Source organism: Tachyglossus aculeatus, chromosome 1 (genome assembly GCF_015852505.1).
Source record: "Tachyglossus aculeatus isolate mTacAcu1 chromosome 1, mTacAcu1.pri, whole genome shotgun sequence".
Taxonomy (NCBI): domain Eukaryota; kingdom Metazoa; phylum Chordata; class Mammalia; order Monotremata; family Tachyglossidae; genus Tachyglossus; species Tachyglossus aculeatus.
In genome coordinates, this window is record NC_052066.1 from 132,469,176 (window position 1) to 132,488,461 (window position 19,286).

The 19,286-nt window shown below is 46.2% G+C and overlaps 1 protein-coding gene across 2 annotated transcripts in view; it reads right to left on the bottom strand.

Annotated features, from left to right (window-relative positions):
• The window catches only part of LOC119928180 (E3 SUMO-protein ligase ZNF451-like), a 68,889-nt gene extending 51,227 nt beyond the window's left edge, over nt 1–17,662 (bottom strand). For both annotated transcript variants that reach the window (XR_005451055.1, XM_038746190.1), the window contains exons 1-2: nt 17,512–17,662; nt 820–900 (exon numbers count right to left, since the gene is read on the bottom strand). Coding sequence is in view for 1 of the 2 variants with exons in the window: in XM_038746190.1 (XP_038602118.1) it covers nt 820–900; nt 17,512–17,646 (216 nt within the window). In the remaining variant the exon portion in view is untranslated. The remainder of the gene's footprint in view (nt 1–819; nt 901–17,511) is intronic.
• Nucleotides 17,663–19,286: the final 1,624 nt, after the last annotated feature.

Genomic DNA, 19,286 nt, shown 5'->3' on the forward strand with positions numbered 1-19,286 from the left:
TCTGCATTCTTCCAATGATCTGATCTAAAAGGGGAGGTTCCCCTGCTCCTGACTTCCTGTCAGGGATGATCAAGAGCCTGAACTTTTCTCTCTCAGATTTCTAGCATTCCTTCAGCGATTCCTTCACTATTTAGAAAACAGCACTTCCACACAGTCTTTCTTTCTTACTGCAATGCTGAGGGAAGTTGGGAACAGTCATTGCCCAGAGGGCATGGAGTCATTTGTTAGGGCATCACATGGGCTCACTAGCTGGGGAAGAGATTTCACAGCACTGGGGGTTGAATAGACCTTGTTCTGGAGAGGTCTTTCCTCTCCTCTAGTAGCTGTTGTGGGGGTAGGGAGGCATTCTGCAGCCAGACAAGCAGTTCTTCTAAACCTTCCAAAAGATAAACTCATATGACAGAGGATAAACTCCCACCATTTTTCCAGCTCTGAAGTCTAGTTGTAGGAGGACAAGTTTTTGTTATTCTTTGCTCCATGCAGGAAAGGGAAATGATTTTCCAGTCTCTTTCCCCCATTGAACCAATGAAGCCTTACTAAATCCTGCTGGGTTTCATATTAATGCTGTCTGCTGCTATTGAGGACTCATATCTCCTACTCTAACGAGACTTCCCACCTGTTCTCTCTACAGCCATCGCATCTTGGAAGACAAGCAAGCCCGCTGCCATAAGCAGCCTAACTCTCTGGCCCAGGCCAGCCTGAAGGCTTGGAATGATCCAATTCGGAGCTGATCTGGAACTCAACCCACACTTCAAGGCCCAGAATGATACCTACCCTGGGCAAACGCCATTTGCAAAAGGATGAAACTGTGGTACTCACGTTACCATGGGAGGTGCTAGGTTCTTCCTCATCACTACTGACCAGATCAATGTACTCCAAAACTGGTCTTTGTAGTCCCTCCTAAAAAAGAATTGAATGAATTTAAAAATCAATACTGAGTATCAATCAAGCCACCAATCAATCAATGGAACTTACTTGAGTGTTTGTGTGTAGAGCACTGTATTAAGTGCTTGGGAAAGTGCAATACAATGGAATTGGCAAACACAATCCCTGTTCACAAGAAGCTTACAGTTTAGAGGCAACAGTAAAAATCAGAATGCTGGTCTTTATATTTTCATGCAGAAGTTGGTTTAAAATAACTTATGCAGCAGAAGCATGCATACATTATTCTCGACCTTTTCTAAAAATCAAACCCATAAGTTAAGTGCCTGTTCTCAAAACATTGTTATGCTCTGAGAGGGTACCCTCATCTACCCAATTGAAAATATTCACGTTGTGTTTCTGGCAAAGTGCTTTACAACATTCAAATAGAAGGGAAAACTTCTTTTTTGAGAGTCAAACAAATGGATGCAGAGGTTCATACATAAGCCAAAGCATGATGAGGGACTTAAAGTTACAATTTTTTCCAAATATTCTGTAGCCAACAAAATAATTTTGTTGCCCTTCCTCTGAAGAGTGGACACTGAGGCAGTACTGACTTTTCAAGAATGCAAGATTTTTAAGAATGCAGTATACAAAAGTCAGAGCAAAGGGGAAATTAATGCATCATTTTTTTAAGGTACAGTCCTGTGGAAACACAGATGCAAATCTGTTCAAGGTGAATGCAAAATTACTTTGGTATCTAATGTAGTATGAAGTATCAATGCAAATAGTATTCCGCTTTGGAGCAACAAGCTGCTAACTTTATCTCAGGAACTATGTCAACAAGCCCATCTGTTTGATGAATAAACCTTACGTCTGGTTTTCCTGCCACCCATGAAATTTTGGGGAAGGGGAGAAAAAAAAAATCAAGGCTGCTGGCCCCTTCTAGGAAAGAGCTGTCAACAATGTTTATTTTGTTATATTGTACTCTCCCAAGTGCTTAGTACAGTGCTCTGCACAGAGTACATGCTCAATAAATACATTTGAATGAAAAGGCCAATTCTATAGGCAAGCAAGAGGCATATATAAAGCCACTATCCCTTAAACACTGCCTGTCTATACAGAGCAGCTTCCAACTAGTAATTTACCATGCTAAACCATGATTTTAAAAAACTGATCGCTACCGACCACTGAGTTATAGTTGAGATACACACAGTGTTTGGAAAGCTTTCAAACAGTCATTAGGTTTGTCCTGTGCAGGCCTGACCAATAAATAGCTTACCAGACACTAAATGTAACTAGAAGCCCTTACAAATGGTGAAAGTGGGAGTGGAAAGATCAGAAGGAGTACAGTACCAACTGTTGCATTTCCACTGTACAATCTGGAACTTGATCAAAACCTACAAGCATTTCCCTTAGTAGGGATGTGTCCAAGCCATAGTTTCAAGCAGGAGGTAAGCTCAGATTGCCCGACTTTGACCCACACCCTAGCTAAAGAACAGAGATCTATTCTTCACACATACTAGAGGTTTTAATCATTTTTGAATGGATTTCTTTGAGAGGCCCAACACTTCAAAAATTCATACGCTTAAGTGGACGCCAGACCCAGATTATCTGGGGGTCAAAATGGAATGTAGAGTTAAAATAGGAATGTTGTGGACCAAAATTCAGTGCCTGAAGTATGGCCGTAAGTGTCCATTTCCCAGCCTGAAGCACTCTTTGGCAGCCACACTCCAAGTTCCCATGAGAAAGTCAAAGGGACACACAATGCCAGCTAGGAATCTTCCAAGCCAAAGACATAATGCAGGTTTCCACCCATAATTCAATTACTTCAAGTACAGCCAAATTCACACTCAGTTCTGCCATGATGATGTGTGTTTTCATTTTATATTTTGACTAGAATCCTATTATTTTTTGTTTAATGGTATTTTGTCAAGCACTTATTATATGCATCGTACTGTACTAAGCCTTAGGGTAGGTACCAGCTAATCAGGTCGGATTTAGTCCCTGTCCCACACAGGTCTCGCAATCTATCAGGGAATCTTTTTCCCAAAACCTGTGCCTGTCTGGGTTCTGCATCATGTTCTCTGAAGCTGCTTGATCATGTGGTGTTGGAACTTTGGCCTAATGGGAGGATTTGCAAGGATGAAACCCTTCCCCACCTCAAAAATAAATCAATAAATAAAAGTTAAAACCTGTTTTCAAATTTTAGGAAATGATTCATTCTTTCTTGGTTACTCATTTTAATGGGTATAGCCTGCAACATGAAATTCTAATGCCTAAATCATCCATGATTTTAAAAATTCTTTTATTTTTCAATCCTCCATGAATATGAGCATTTTATATGTGTGAAGATTGTTGTAAAATAATCACCCTTAGTCTTCAATTCCCCAGTTTTGGGTCGAAATTAAAATCTCTCCTCCCAGGATTTAATTTCCAATCCTTTATATTTCCTTTGTGGCCCTCCTACAGATACTTTTCCATTTCCTTCTAAATATGGAGCCTCAACCTGGATGTAGCAATTTAGAATTAAATTTTACTGACCAAAGAGTAATAAGTGGAATGAAAGAAAAAAAGGCATAAAACATTTATATTTGGGATCTGAGAGCAAAATTGGGAAAATTTAATACGTTAAAACTCTACACATTTTTATCATTAGAGTATTCAATTTTATTTTTGCTCTTTACTTACCACAAAATGTAATATTCATTAATAACTCTACCCAAATGAATAAACAATAGTGGACTGGAACTAACAGAAGTTGTAGAACTGAAGTTGTAGAACTGAAGTTGTAGAATTGGACAATCAATACAGTTGCCAAAATAAATCCCTTCCAATTTGAGAAATGAGTGAAAATTTCAAAAAACCCCAAAACAACCACCTCCTTTGGGGAGGTTCTGTCCAATTTAATTGGATTGAAAGATAAGTACAAATTATAAAAAAAAAACACTGACTTCGCTGTTCTTTCTTTTCTTCATACAGAAATTGCCCAGGGTGACTTTCAAAAACAGAAGTTATATTTTCTAATTGCAGTTTACGTTTATCTGGGACTCATTAACCTTGTACCTCTAAGGTTAATGAGTCCCAGATAAACCTAAACTAAAATTCATGCTGTAATTTTAACCAGTCATTCTCCTGCTGAATAGACATTTCATACTAAAACAATCTCTGATACATGACAAAAAAAATGTAGTGCATGCTAATTTATCTATATGTTCTTAGGAGGATTATCCACAAAGGTTTTTTCTTAGTTTTGTAAATAGCCACACTGACAGCAACTTGAGGCAAAACTTTTTGTTGTTTTTACAGGAATCTGAGTTGTGGTCTTATTTGAGTGTGACTGTCTACAAACAGCATATTAACTACTGTCATGACACCCAAATCTACATCTCCACCCCTGTTCTCTCTCCCTCCCTCCAGGCTCATATCTCCTCCTGCCTTCAGGACATCTCCATCTGGATGTCTGCCCGCCACCTAAAACTCAACATGTCCAAGACTGAGCTCCTTATCGTACCTCCCAAACCCTGTCCTCTCCCTGAATTTCCCATCACTGTGGATGGCACTACCATCCTTCCCACCTCACAAGCCCGCAACCTTGGTGTCATCCTTGACTCCGTTCTCTCATTCACCCCACACATCCAATCCGTCACCAAAACCTGCCGGTCTCACCTCCACAAGATTGCCAAGATCCGCCCTTTCCTCTCCATCCAAACCGCTACCTTGCTGGTTCAATCTCTCATCCTATCCCAACTGGATTACTGCATCAGCCTCCTTTCTGATCTCCCTGCTTCAGTCTATACTTCACTCTGCTGCCCGGATTATCTCTGTATGGAAACGCTCTGGGCATGTCACTCCCCTCCTCAAAAATCTCCAGTGGTTGCCTATCAACCTTCGAATCAAGCAAAAACTCCTCACTCTTGGCTTCAGGGCTTCCCATCACCTTGCCCCCTCCTACCTCACCTCCCTTCTCTCCTTCTACAGCTCAGCCAGCATATTCTGCTCCTCTTCTGCTAACCGCCTCACTGTGCCTTGTTCTCGCCTGCCCCGCCATCGACCCCTGGCACATGTCCTACCTCTGATCTGGAATGCCCTCCCTCCACACATCCGCCAAACTAGCTCTCTTCCTCCCTTCAAAGCCCTACTGAGAGCTCACCTTCTCCAGGAGGCCTTCCCAGACTGAGTCCTTCTTTTTCTCTCCTCCTCCTTCCCCCCCACATCGCCCCCCCCACCCTACGCCCTTCCCCTTCCCACAGCACATGTATATTTGTATATATTACTCTATTTTTTAATATGTTTATAGCTATAATTCTATTTATTCTGATGGGACTGACACCTGTCTGCTTGTTTTGTTTTGCTGTCTGTCTCCCCCTTCTAGACTGTGAGCCCGCTGTTGGGTAGGGACCGTCTCTATATGTTGCCAATTTGTACTTCCCAAGCACTTAGTACAGTGCTCTGCACACAGTAAGCGCTCAATAAATACAATTAAATGAATGAATCAACAGCATTTCATGAATGCATATTAGGTACCAAAAACAGTAGGGGAGTATTAAAGAAAGGATCCCTAATCTGGAATAGTTTACAAACTCATGGGGAAAGCAGAGTTTACTCAAGACAACGCAAGCAGTTATGTACATATCTACAAATCATTTTGTTGCTGTCCATGCCCAGGACCACATCAATTCTGTGTTCTCCGAGTTTATGTCACTGCTCCCAAGACTTATATAGCAACTATGAGTCACCCCTGGTGCCAGATTTAGGTCACTGACCTCAAGATTTGCTTGAGGGAGCTCATGATGAGTCCTGCTCCTTTGCTTTCCTCCCTGCCATCTTGGCATAACCATTTTTGGTTGCCAGAGCCTGCTCTTGGTTTAAGAAAAACTTGTATGAGCTACAACTTCAAATCAACCATGACTATTTTTATTTTATCCTGCATTACCTTGCCATTTTCTGCCCTACGCTAGCCCTCCTGTGGATGCCTATTATAAAATTAAACTTCCTGAAGGCCAATTACTATATACTTAGTTTTCTTTTGGTCCACAGAAACAGACTCTCCTATTATCATCATGTTCACTATCCACCCATCCCACTCTGATAAATGGGCTCAAAATGACAAGCTGATTTGTGCCCCTCTGTCAACCATTTATTCAATGGGAACTACAGACAATGGAACCTCATGTTTAGGAGAAATTGCATTACAGTACTTATGTGTTGACTGGAATCAGATGGACATGCACAACCATTTCTTCTGACCCTGCATTCATTCACTCAGTCATATTTATTGAGCGCTTACTGTGTGCAGAGCACTGTACTAAGCACTTGGGAAGTACAAGTTAGCAACATATAGAGACATTCCCTACCCAGCAACGGGCTCACAGTCTAGAAGGGGGAGACGGAGAACAAAACGAAACAAGTGGTCAGGTGTCAAGTCATCAGAATAAATAGAAGTAAAACTAAATGCACATCATTGACAAAATAAATAGAACAGTAAATATGTACAAGTAGAATAAATGGAGTAAAAAAGTCTGTACTAACATATATACAGGTGCTGTAGGGAGGGGAAGGAGGTAGGGCAGGGGGGATGGGGAGGGGGAGAGGAAAAAGGGGGCTCAGGCTGGGAAGGCCTCCTGGAGGAGGTGAGCTCTCAGCAGGGCCTTGAAGGGAGGAAGAAAGCGAGTTTCACAGCTGTGAGGAGGGAGGGCATTCCAGGCCAGGGGGAGGACTTGGGCCGGGGGTCGACGGCAGGACAGGCGAGAACGAGGCACAGTGAGGAGGTTAGCGGCTGAGGAGCAGAGGGTGCCATACCAAGACAGACCAGGCTTGCTGAAGAATGTTCCCTTATTCCTCAAGATCAATCTACTGAAAATACATAATATTTTCCAATCTTTACAATGTCAAAGCTCTCAAAACTACAAGTCAGGCAGTGCCTGATTTTTAATAAACAAAATTTGGCAATTTCACAATAATACCATAAAATAAAGTGGGATTGATGTCCCTAAACACCACACTGGAAAAGCTTGTTACCTCCTAAACTGTCTACAGGCCAGAGGACACTGAAGTATGGCCACAGGGGTTGAGTGAGCTTGAGAAGCAGCATGACTCAGCAGAAAGAGCACAGGCTTGGGAGTCAGAGGTCATGGGTTCAAATCCCCGCTCCACCAAGTGTCAGCTGTGTGACTTTGGGCAAGTCACTTAACTTCTCTATGCCTCAGTTACCTCATCTGTAAAATGGGGACGAAGACTGTGAGCCCCACATGGGACAACCGGATCACCTTGTATTCCCCCCCCACCTCACTCCAGTGCAGTGCTTGGCACATAGTAAGTGCTTAATAAATGGCATCATTATTATTATTAGTATCCCTGCCCTGTGGTCTGAACAATATCACGTATTGCAATTTCCCAAGTGCTCAAGTACACTAAGCACTCAATGGATTGTTGAAGAGTGCAGACATTTTACCTATGGCAACCCTTTCTTCAACCCCAATGCCAGCTGAGGTACTTAGTAACCCCCATATGTTGTCGTTTCTGGGACTGCAGCACGTTGTAAAGTTATTAATTCATTCATTCAGTCATATTTCATTAGTAAAATTAACTCCATCAGGTCTGAGCTCCCCAAAGTCACTCCTCCTCCTTCTCCACCCCTCGGCTCTCAACCCTTTCCGCTACTCTCCCATCCTTCCCAGCAGTATCCTCAGATGAGATGTCCTCCCTCCTCTCAAGTGCTACTCCGGCCACCTATGCTTCTGACCCCATTCCCTCTCATTTTATGAAATCTCTCGCTCTGTCCCTCCTCCACTCCTTAACTTCCATCTTCAACCGCTCACCCTCCACTGGTTCCTTCCCCTCGGCCTTCAAACATGCCCACGTCTCCCCCATACTAAAAAAAACCCTCTCTTGAACCCACCTCCCCTTCTAGTTATTGCCCTATCTCCCTCCTACCATTACTTTCCAAAATCCTTGAATGAGTCGTCTACACGCACTGCCTCGAATTCCTCAATGCCAACTCTCTCCTCGACCCCCTCCAATCTGGCTCCCGTCCCCTACATTCCACCAAAACTCCCTTTCAAAGGTCACCAATGACCTCCTGCTTGCCAAATCCAACGGCTCCTACTCTATCCTAATCCTCCTCGACCTCTCAGCTGCCTTCGACACTATGGACCACCCCCTTCTCCTCAACACGCTATCCTACCTTGGCTTCACAGATGCTGTCCTCTCCTGGTTCTCCTCTTATCTCTCCGGCCGTTCATTCTCAGTCTCTTTTGCGGGCTCCTCCTCCCCCTCACATCCCCTTACTGTAGGGGTTCCTCAAGGGTCAGTTCTTGGTCCCCTTCTGTTCTCTATCTACACTCACTCCCTTGGTGAACTCATTCGCTCCCACGGCTTCAGCTACCATCTCTACGCTGATGACACCCAAATCTACATCTCTGCCCCTGCTCTCTCTCCCTCCCTTCAGGCTCATGTCTCCTCCTGCCTTCAAGACATCTCCATCTGGATGTCTGCCCGCCATCTAAAACTCAATATGTCCAAGACTGAACTCCTTATCTTCCCTCCCAAACTCTGCTCTCTCCCTGACTTTCCTATCACTGTTGACGGCACTACCATCCTTCCAGTTTCACAAGCCTGCAACCGTGGTGTCATCTTCGACTGTGCTCTCTTGTTCACCCCTCACATCCAATCCGTCACCAAAACTTGCCGGTCTCACCTCTGCAACATCGCCAAGACCCACCCTTTCTTCTCCATCCAAACCGCTACCCTGCTGGTTCAATCTCTCATCCTATCCCGATGGGATTACTGCATCAGCCTCCTCTCTGATCTCCCATCCTCCTGTCTCTCCCCACTTCAATCTATACTTCACACTGCTGCCCGGATCATCTTTGTGCAGAAACATTCTGGGCATGTTACTCCCCTCCTCAAAAATCTCCAGTGGCTACCAATCAACCTACACCTACGCATCAGGCAAAAACTCCTCACTCTCGGCTTCAAGGCTTTCCATCACCTCGCCCCCTCCTATTCAGTCATTCAATTGTATTTACTGAGCGCTTACTGTGCGCAGAGCACTATACTAAGCGCTTGGGAAGTACATGTTGGCAACATATAGAGACGGTCCCTATCCAACATTGGGCTCACAGTCTAGAAGGGGGAGACACAGAACAAAACAAAACATATTAACAAAATAAAATAAATAGAATAAATATGTACAAATAAAATAGAGTAATAAATACATACAAACATCTATACATATATACAGGTGCTGTGGGGAGGGGAAGGAGGTAAGGCAGGGGGGATGGTGAGAGGGAAGAGGGGGAGAGGAAGGAGGGGGCTCAGTCTGGGAAGGCCTCTTGGAGGAGGTGAGCTCTCAGTAGGGCCTTGAAGGGAGGAAGAGAGCTAGCTTGGCGGATGTGCGGAGGGAGGGCATTCCAGGCCAGGGGGAGGACGTGGGCCGGGGGTCGACAGCGGGACAGGCGAGAACGAGGCCCGGTGAGGAGATTAGCGGCAGAGGAGCGGAGGGTGCGGGCTGGGCTGTAGAAGGAGAGAAGGGAGGTGAGGTAGGAGGGGCTGAGGTGATGGAGAGCCTTGAAGCCCAGGGTGAGGAGTTTTTGCCACCTCCCTTCTTTCCTTCTACAGCCCAGCCCGCACCATTCGCTCCTCTGCCGCTAACCTCCTCACTGTGCCTTGTTCTCACCTGCCCCGCCCGTCAACCCCCGGCCCACATCCTCCCCCTGGCCTGGAATGTCCTCCCTCCGCACATCCGCCAAGCTAGCTCTCTTCCTCCCTTCAAAGCCCTATTGAGAGCTCACCTCCTCCAGGAGGCCTTCCCAGACTGAGCCCCCTTCTTCCTCCCCTCTCCTCCCCCTCCCCATTCCCCCCACCCTACCTCTTTCTCCTCCCCACAGCACCTGTGTATATGTTTGTACATATTTACTATTCTATTTATTTTGTTAATATGTTTTGTTTTGTTGTCTGTCTCCTCCTTCTAGACTGTGAGCCTGCTGTTGAGTAGGGACCGTCTCTATATGTTGCCAACCTGTACTTCCCAAGCGCTTAGTACAGTGCTCTGCACACAGTAAATGCTCAATAAATACGATTGAATGAATGAATGAATCTACTGAGTGCATACTGTGTGCAGAGCCCTGTACTAAGCACTTGGAAAGTAAAATTCAGCAATAAAGAGACAATCCCTGCCCACAACGGGCTTACAGTCTAGAAAGGGGTAGAGAGGGGAGTCAGACACCAAAACAAGCCAACAGGCATCAACAGCATCAATATAAATAGAATTATAGATATACACACCTCAAAACAAGTAAACAGGCATTAATAGAAATAGAATTACAGATATGTACATATATACACAAGTGCTCTGGGGCAGAGGGGGATACAGCAAAGTGAGCAAGATGGGGTGATGGGGAGGGGAAGCTGAGGAAAAGGAAAGCTCAGTTTGGGAAGGCCTCCTGGAGGAGGTGAATCTCCAGTAGGGCTTTGAAAGGGGGGAAGTGTAATTGGCGGATTTAATTGCACCTGCACCTGGCTCAGAACCAACTGGGAGTCAGGGAGGAGGGCAGTAGCCTGTTTGGAAGTCAGGCTAGATACAGCTGGGGATATATGGATTGGTTCTGGGGGAAGAGAAAGAAGAAAGGAAAGGGATCTGAAGCCTAAATAATAATAATAATAATAATATTTGTTAAGCACATCCTATGTGCCAAGCACTGTTCTAACCACTGGAGTAGATACAGCATAATGAGGTTATCCCATGTGGGGTTCATATTCTTAATCCCCATTTTACAGATGAGGTCACTGAGGTCCAGAGAAGTTAAATGACTTGCTCAAGGTCACCCAGCAGACGAGTGGCGGATGAGGGATTAGAATCCACATCCTCTGATTCCCAGGCCCAGGCTCGTGCCACTAAACCACGAGAAACTACCATTGAATCAACCTGCTCCAGTTCAGCACACTGTTAGAAATGGCCTGGGCTTCGTCCATAACAAATGGCTCTCGGCACCACCAGACATTTCAACTCTTTCATTCATTCAAACGTATTTACTGAGTGCTTACTGAGTGCAGAGCACTGTACCAAGTGCTTGGGAAGTACAAGTTGGCAACATATAGAGATAGTCCCTGCCCAACAACGGGCTCATAGTCTAGTTCACGCCCTATCTCCCTCCTACCCTTCCTTTCCAAACTCCTAGAATGAGTTGTCTAGACCCGCTGCCTCAAATTCCTCAATGCCAACTCTCTCCTTGACCCCCTCCTATCTGGCTTCTGTCCCCTATAGTCCACCGAAACTGCCCTCTCAAAGGTTACCAATGACCTCCTTCTTGCCAAATCCAACAGCTCCTACTCTATCCTAATCCTCCTCGACCTCTCAGCTGCCTTCGACACTTTGGACCACCCCCTTCTCCTCAACATGCTATCCAACCTTGGCTTCACAGACTCTGTCCTCTCCTGGTTCTCCTCTTATCTTTCCGGCCGTTCATTCTCAGTCTCTTTTGGGGGCTCCTCCACCCCTGCCCATCCCCTTACTGTAGGGGTCCCTCAAGGGTCAGTTCTTAGTCCCCTTCTGTTCTCTACACTCACTCCCTTGATGAACTCATTCACTCCCAAGGCTTCAACTATCATCTCTATGCTGATGACACCCAAATCTACATCTCTGCCCCTACTCTCTCTCCCTCCCTTCAGGCCTGGGTCTCCTCCTGCCTTCAGGACATCTCCATCTGGATGTCTGCCTGCCATCTACAACTCAATATGGCGAAGACTGAACTCCTTTTCTTCCCTCCCAAACCCTGCCCTTTCCCTGACTTTCCCATCACTGTAGACAGCACTACCATCTTTCCCGTCTCACAAGCCCGCAACCTTGGAGCATATCTTGACTCCGCTCTCACGTTCACCCCACACATCCAATCCGTCACCAAAATCTGCCGGTCTCACCTCCACAACATCGCCAAGATCCACTCTTTCCTCTCCACCCAAACCGCTACCTTGCTGGTTCAATCTCTCATCCTATCCCGACTGGACTACTGCATCAGCCTCCTCTCTGATCTCCCATCCTCCTGTCTTTCCTCACTTCAGTCTACATTTCACTCTGCTGCCCAGATTATCTTGAATGGAAATGCTCTGGGCATGTTACTCCCCTCCTCAAAAATCTCCAGTGGCTGCCTGTCAACCTACGAATCAAGCAAAAGCTCCTCACTCTTGGCTTCAAGGGCTCTCCATCACCTCTCCCCCTCCTACCTCACCTCTCTTCTCTCCTTCTACAGCCCAGCCTGCACTCTCTGCTCCTCTGCCACTAACCTCCTCACTGTGCCTCATTCTCGTCTGTCCCACCATTGACCCCCAGCCCAAGTCCATCCCCTGGCCTGGAATGCCCTCCCTCTGCACATCCGCCAAGCTAGCTCTCTTCCTCCCTTCAAAGCCCTACTGAGAGTTCACCTCCTCCAGGAGGCCTTCCCAGACTGAGCCCCCTTTTTCCTCTCCTCCTCCCCATCCCCCCTGCCCTACCTCCTTCCCCTCCCCATAGCACTAGTATATATTTGTACAGATTTACTACACTATTTGTACATATTTACTATTCTATTTACTTTGTTAATGATGTCCATATAGCTTTAATTCTATTTGTTCTGACGATTTTGACACCTGTCTACACGTTTTCTTTTGTTGTCTGTCTCCCCATTCTAGGCTGTGAGCCCACTGTTGGGTAGGGACCGCCTCTATATGTTGCCGACTTGTACTTCCCAAGTGCTTAGCACGGTGCTCCGCACACAGCAAGCGTGCAATAAATACAATTGAATGAATGAAGGTGGACAGACAACAAAACATGTAGACAGGTGTCAAAACTGTCAGAATAAATAGAATTATAGCTATTATAGCTATATAATAGTAATAATAATAATAATTTTGGTATTTGTTATGCACTTACTATGTGCAAAGCACTACTCTAGGCTCTGGGGAGGACACAAGGTGATCAGGTTGTCCCACGAGGGGCTCACAGTCTTAATCCCCATTTTACATCTGAGGTAACTGAGGCGCAGAGAATTTAGGTGACTTGCCCACAGTCACACAGCTGACAAGTGGCGGCGCCGAGATTTGAACCCATGACCTCTGACTCCCAAGCCCGTGCTCTTTCCACTGAGCCGTGCTGATATAGTAAATATGTACAAGTAAAATAGAGTAATAAATCTATACAAGTATTGTGTGGCGGGGAAGGGGGCGGGGCAGAGGGAGGGCGATGGGGAGGAGGAGAGGGAAAAGGGGGCTCAGTCTGGGAAGGCCTCCTGGAGGAGGTGGGCTCTCGGTAGGGCTTTGAAGGGAGGAAGAGAGCTAGCTTGGCGAATCAATCAATCATATTTATTGAGCGCTTACTGTGTGCAGAGCACTGTCCTAAGCGCTTGGGAAGTACAAGTTGGCAACATGTAATGTGAGGAGGGAGGGCATTCCAGGCCAGGGGAAGGACAGTACGAAATGAAGGAGTGCAGTACGAAATGAGAACGCTCTACAGGTGCCTCGAGTTGCTGCATCTAACTGGAAGCACAGCTAATGTCTATTTGGAATACATCCAACGAAATTTACCTGAAGGGGTTGCCATGGAAGTAACCAAGACCAGATTAGAAAAACTACCAGAACATATCAAGACTCCCATTTGGGACACGGAGCCACAGGAAGAAGAAAAGGCAAAACCTGAAGTTTGAAAACGCTCCCCCAACTGTGTCTGTGTAAGCCTCAAGGATGGGACCTTGCACCGAGAAGGCAAGACTCCATCGCTGGAAAAAATACAAGCAGAAAGAAAGAGATCACCTCACTTACACCCTTTACAATCTCATAGCCCCACAGTTTAAAAAAAACTTCAGCTGTTGGGAATGAACAGTTGACTTTATACTTTATTTACCTTTGTGTTAAATACATCATTACCATACAAAGAAAAGGCTATGTTAAATTTGCTTGCATCAAATAAGATTAACTTATAAAGATAATAGAATCTGTCATCCCCTAGATTTCAATTAATTTGATTGTTTTTTTAACATGCTTTGTTCCCGGGCCTGGAATGCCCTCCCTCTGCCCATCCACCAAGCTAGCTCTCTTCCTCCCTTCAAGGCCCTATTGAGAGCTCACCTCCTCCAGGAGGCCTTCCCAGACTGAGCCCCTTCCTTCCTCTTCCCCTTGTTCCCCCTCCATCCCCCCCTTCTTACCTCCTTCCCTTCCCCACAGCACCTGTATATATGTATATATGTTTTTACATATTTATTACTCTATTTATTTATTTTACTTGTACATATCTATTCTATTTATTTTATTTTGTTAGTATGTTTGGTTTTGTTCCCTGTCTCCCCCTTTTAGACTGTGAGCCCACTGATGGGTAGGGACTGTCTCTATATGTTGCCAATTTGTACTTCCCAAGCGCTTAGTACAGTGCTCTGCACATAGTAAGTGCTCAATAAATACGATTGATGATGATGATGATGATTATAAAGATAACAGAATCTGTCATCCCCTAGATTTCAATTAATTTGATTATTTTTTTAACATGCTTTGTTGACCGCTAACTCCACAGAGCACTTGTACAATGTTCACGATTTTTAGACTGTGAGCCCACTGTTGGGTAGGGACTGTCTCTGTACGTTGCCAATTTGTACTTCCCAAGCGCTTAGTACAGTGCTCTGCACATAGTAAGCGCTCAATAAATACGATTGATGATTGATGATGATGATTATAAAAATAACAGAATCTGTCATCCCCTAGATTTCAATTAATTTGATTATTTTTTTTAACACGCTTTGTTGACCGCTCACTCTGCAGAGCAGTTGTACAATGTTTACGATATGTAGACTGTGAGCCCACTGTTGGGTAGGGGCTGTCTCTATATGTTGCCAACTTGGACTTCCCAGGCGCTTAGTACAGTGCTCTGCACATAGTAAGCGCTCACTGTGGAGCCTAAGTTGAACAGGAAAGGATGAATCCATTATACTGTGAGCCCCATGTGGGACAGGGACTGTGTCCAAACTTATTACCTTGTATCTATCTCAATGCTTTAGTGCAGTGTTTGACATATAGTAAGTGTTTAACACATACAATATCATTATATGACCCAACTTGTACTTCCCAAGCGCTTAGTACAGTGCTCTGCACACAGTAAGCGCTCAATAAATATGATTGAATGAATGAATAAATACGATTGATGATGATGATGTTGATGATGATGATGACCGCTCACTCCACAGAGCAGTTGTACAATGTTTACGATATGTAGACTGTGAGCCCACTGTTGGGTAGGGGCTGTCTCTATATGTTGCCAACTTGGACTTCCCAAGCGCTTAGTACAGTGCTCTGCACATAGTAAGCGCTCAATAAATACGATTGATGATGATGTTGATGATGATGATGACCGCTCACTCCACAGAGCAGTTGTACAATGTTTACGATATGTAGACTGTGAGCCCACTGTTGGGTAGGGGCTGTCTCTATATGTTGCCAACTTGGACTTCCCAAGCACTTAGTCCAGTGCTCTGCACACAGTAAGCGCTCAATAAATACGACTGATTGATTGATTGACTGACGTGGGCCACGGACAATCTTGTCCCATCAACCCAAGAGCCGGGGGGCCCTAGAAACGACTCTCAATTTCCACCTCTTGGGACGACTTATCATCATCATCAATCATATTTATTGAGGGCTTACTGTGTGCAGAGCACTGTACTAAGCGCTTAGGAAGTACAAATTGGCAGCACATAGAGACAGCCCCTACCCAAAAGTGGGCTCCCAGTCTAAAAGGGGGAGACAGAGAACAGAACCAAACATACTAACAAAATAAAATAAATAGGATAGGTATGTACAAATAAAATAAATAGAGTAATAAATATGTACAACCATATATCCATAGATACAGGTGCTGTGGGGAAGGGAAGGAGGTAAGATGGGGGGGATGGAGAAGGGGACGAGGGGGAGAGGAAGGAAGGTCCCTTCCCTTCTCCCCCACTAAGCATCATCATCATCATCATCAATCGTATTTATTGAGCGCTTACTGTGTGCAGAGCACTGTACTAAGCGCTTGGGAAGGACAAATTGGCAACATATAGAGATAGTCCCTACCCAACAGTGGGTTCACAGTCTAAAAAGGGGGAGACAGAGAACAAAACCAAACATACTAACAAAATGAAATAAATAGAATAGATATGTACAATTAAAATAAATAAATAGAGTAATAAATATGTACAACCATATATACATAGATACAGGTGCTGTGGGGAAGGGAAGGAGGTAAGATGGGGGGGATGGAGAAACTGCTACCCTGCTCATTCAAGCTCTCATCCTATCCCGTCTGGACTACTGCATCAGCCTTCTCTCTGATCTCCCATCCTCGTGTCTCTCTCCACTTCAATCCATACTTCATGCTGCTGCCCGGATTATCTTTGTCCAGAAACGCTCTGGACATATTACTCCCCTCCTCAAAAACCTCCAATGGCTACCGATCAATCTGCGCATCAGGCAGAAACTCCTCACCCTGGGCTTCAAGGCTTCACCTCGCCCCCTCCTACCTCACCTCCCTTCTCTCCTTCTCCAGCGCAGCCCGCACCCTCCGCTCCTCCACCGCTAATCTCCTCACTGTACCTCGTTCTCGCCTGTCCCGCCATCGACCCCCGGCCCACGTCATCCCCCGGGCCTGGAATGGCCTCCCTCTGCCCATCCGCCAAGCTAGCTCTCTTCCTCCCTTCAAGGCCCTGCTGAGAGCTCACCTCCTCCAGGAGGCCTTCCCAGACTGAGCCCCTTCCTTCCTCTCCCCCTCGTCCCCCTCTCCATCCCCCCGTCTTACCTCCTTCCCTTCCCCACAGCACCTGTATATATGTATATATGGTTGTACATATTTATTACTCTATTTATTTATTTATGTATTTTACTTGTACATGTCTATTCTATTTATTTTGTTAGTATGTTTGGTTCTGTTCTCTGTCTCCCCCTTTTAGACTGTGAGCCCACTGTTGGGTAGGGACTGTCTCTATGTGATGCCAATTTGTACTTCCCAAGCGCTTAGTACAGTGCTCTGCACATAGTAAGCGCTCAATAAATACGATTGATTGATTGATTGATTGATTGATTGACGAGGGGGAGAGGAAGGAAGGTCCCTTCCCTTCTCCCCCACTAAGCAGGTGAAGGACTGCAGGCCCCCGCCAACGACAGCCAAGTTCCCGACGCCATCGACCCCCGGCCCACGTCCTCCCCCGGGCCTGGAATGCCCCCAATCCCTCTGCCCATCCGCCAAGCTAGCTCTCTTCCTCCCTTCAAGGCCCTGCTGAGAGCTCACCTCCTCCAGGAGGCCTTCCCAGACTGAGCCCCCTCCTTCGTCTCCACCTCTCCATCCCCCCATCTTACCTCCTTCCCTTCCCCACAGCACCTGTATATATGTATATACGTTTGTACATATTTACTACTCTATTTATTTTACTTGTACATATCTATCCTATTTATTTTATTTTGTTAGTATATCTGGTTTTGTTCTCCGTCTCCCCCTTTTAGACTGGGAGCCCACTGTTGGGTAGGGCCTGTCTCTAGATGTTGCCAACTTGTCCTTCCCAAGCGCTTAGCACAGTGCTCTGCACATAGTAAGCGCTCAATAAATCCGATTGATGATGATGATGAGGATGATGAGTCGGCTCTAGGGCCCCTACTTACACACACGAATTGGATATCGTCTTCGCCCAGGGCGGACGCCCCTTCGCCTTCCGTCCGGTCCCTCTCCTCTTTGATTGCGTCCTCTGCCATCGACTCGGGTTCGCCGGTGGCGGGACGGGGGGGAGAATCCATCATCTGGGCGGGAGGAAACCCGAGGTTCGCTCGGGCGCCGTCCTAAATGGGGGGGGGGGGGAATGAACCAACTTTTTTTTTGGGGGGGGAGGTGAGAGTTCGGCCAGAAATCCCCGTTCTTGGGGGGGGGGGCGTGGGAGGGACCGGAAGTGAAGAGGGGTTCCCCCCCCCCCCCCATAGAGGCGCCTCTACCTCATAATGCGGGAGCGGCGGGCTGGGCGCGGACCCTCCGACCCCGGCCCCGTTTGCAGCCGCCCCTCGAGGATCTTCTTTAAACGTAGCGGTTGCCGAGGCGCGGGCAGCAGGCACATCCGGGTCACGGCCCCCCGCCCCGCAAAGGCGTCTGGGAACTGTAGTTCGGCCGGCCTGCCGCCGAGGAGCTAGAGCGCATGCGCCCGAGGAACGGCCCAAGGCGCCGTCTGCGCCCGCTGCCAGTGTCCGACCACGATACTAATAGTGATGGCGTTTATTAAGCGCTTACTATGTGCAAAGCGCTGTTCGAAACAATGGGGGGGGGTTTACAAGGGGATCAGGTTGTCCCACGTGGGGCTTACAGTCTTAATGATGATGATGATGATGATGGAGGCCTTCCCAGACTGAGCCCCTTCTTTCCTCTCCCCCTCGTCCCCCTCTCCATCCCCGTCTTACCTCCTTCCCTTCCCCACAGCACCTGTATATATGTATATATGGTTGTACATATTTATTACTCTATTTATTTATTTATTTATTTATTTTACTTGTACATTTCTATCCTACTTATTTTATTTTGTTGGTATGTTTGGTTCTGTTCTCTGTCTCCCCCTTTTAGACTGTGAGCCCACTGTTGGGTAGGGACTGTCTCTATGTGATGCCAATTTGTACTTCCCAAGCGCTTAGTACAGTGCTCTGCACATAGTAAGCGCTCAATAAATACGATTGATTGATTGATGGCATTTATTAAGCGCTTACTACGTGCAAAGCACTGTTCTAAGCGCTGGGGGGGATGCGAGGTCATGAGGTTGTCCCACGTGGGGCTCATAGTCAATCCCCATTTTACAGATGAGGGAACTGAGGCTCAGAGAAGTTAAGTGACTTGCCCAAGGTCACACAGCAGACACGTGGCGGAGTCGGGATTCGAACCCATGACCTCTGACTCCAAAGCCCGGGCTCTTTCCACGGAGCCACGCTGCTTCTCTTAATCCCCATTTTACGAGAAGCAGCGTGGCTCAGTGGAAAGAGCCCGGGCTTTGGAGTCAGAGGTCATCATCATCATCAATCGTATTTATTGAGCGCTTACTATGTGCAGAGCACTGGACTAAGCGCTTGGGAAGTACAAATTGGCAACACATAGAGACAGTCCCTACCCAACAGTGGGCTCACAGTCTAAAAGGGGGAGACAGAGAACAGAACCAAACATACCAACAAAATAAAATAAATAGGATAGAAATGTACAAGTAAAATAAATAAATAAATAAATAGAGTAATAAATATGTACAACCATAATAAATATGTACAACCATAATAAATATGTACAACCATAAGCGCTTACTATGTGCAAAGCACTGTTCTAAGCGCTGGGGGGGATACAAGGTCATGAGGTTGTCCCACGTGGGGCTCACAGTCTTCATCCCCATTTTACAGATGAGGGAACTGAGGCCCAGAGA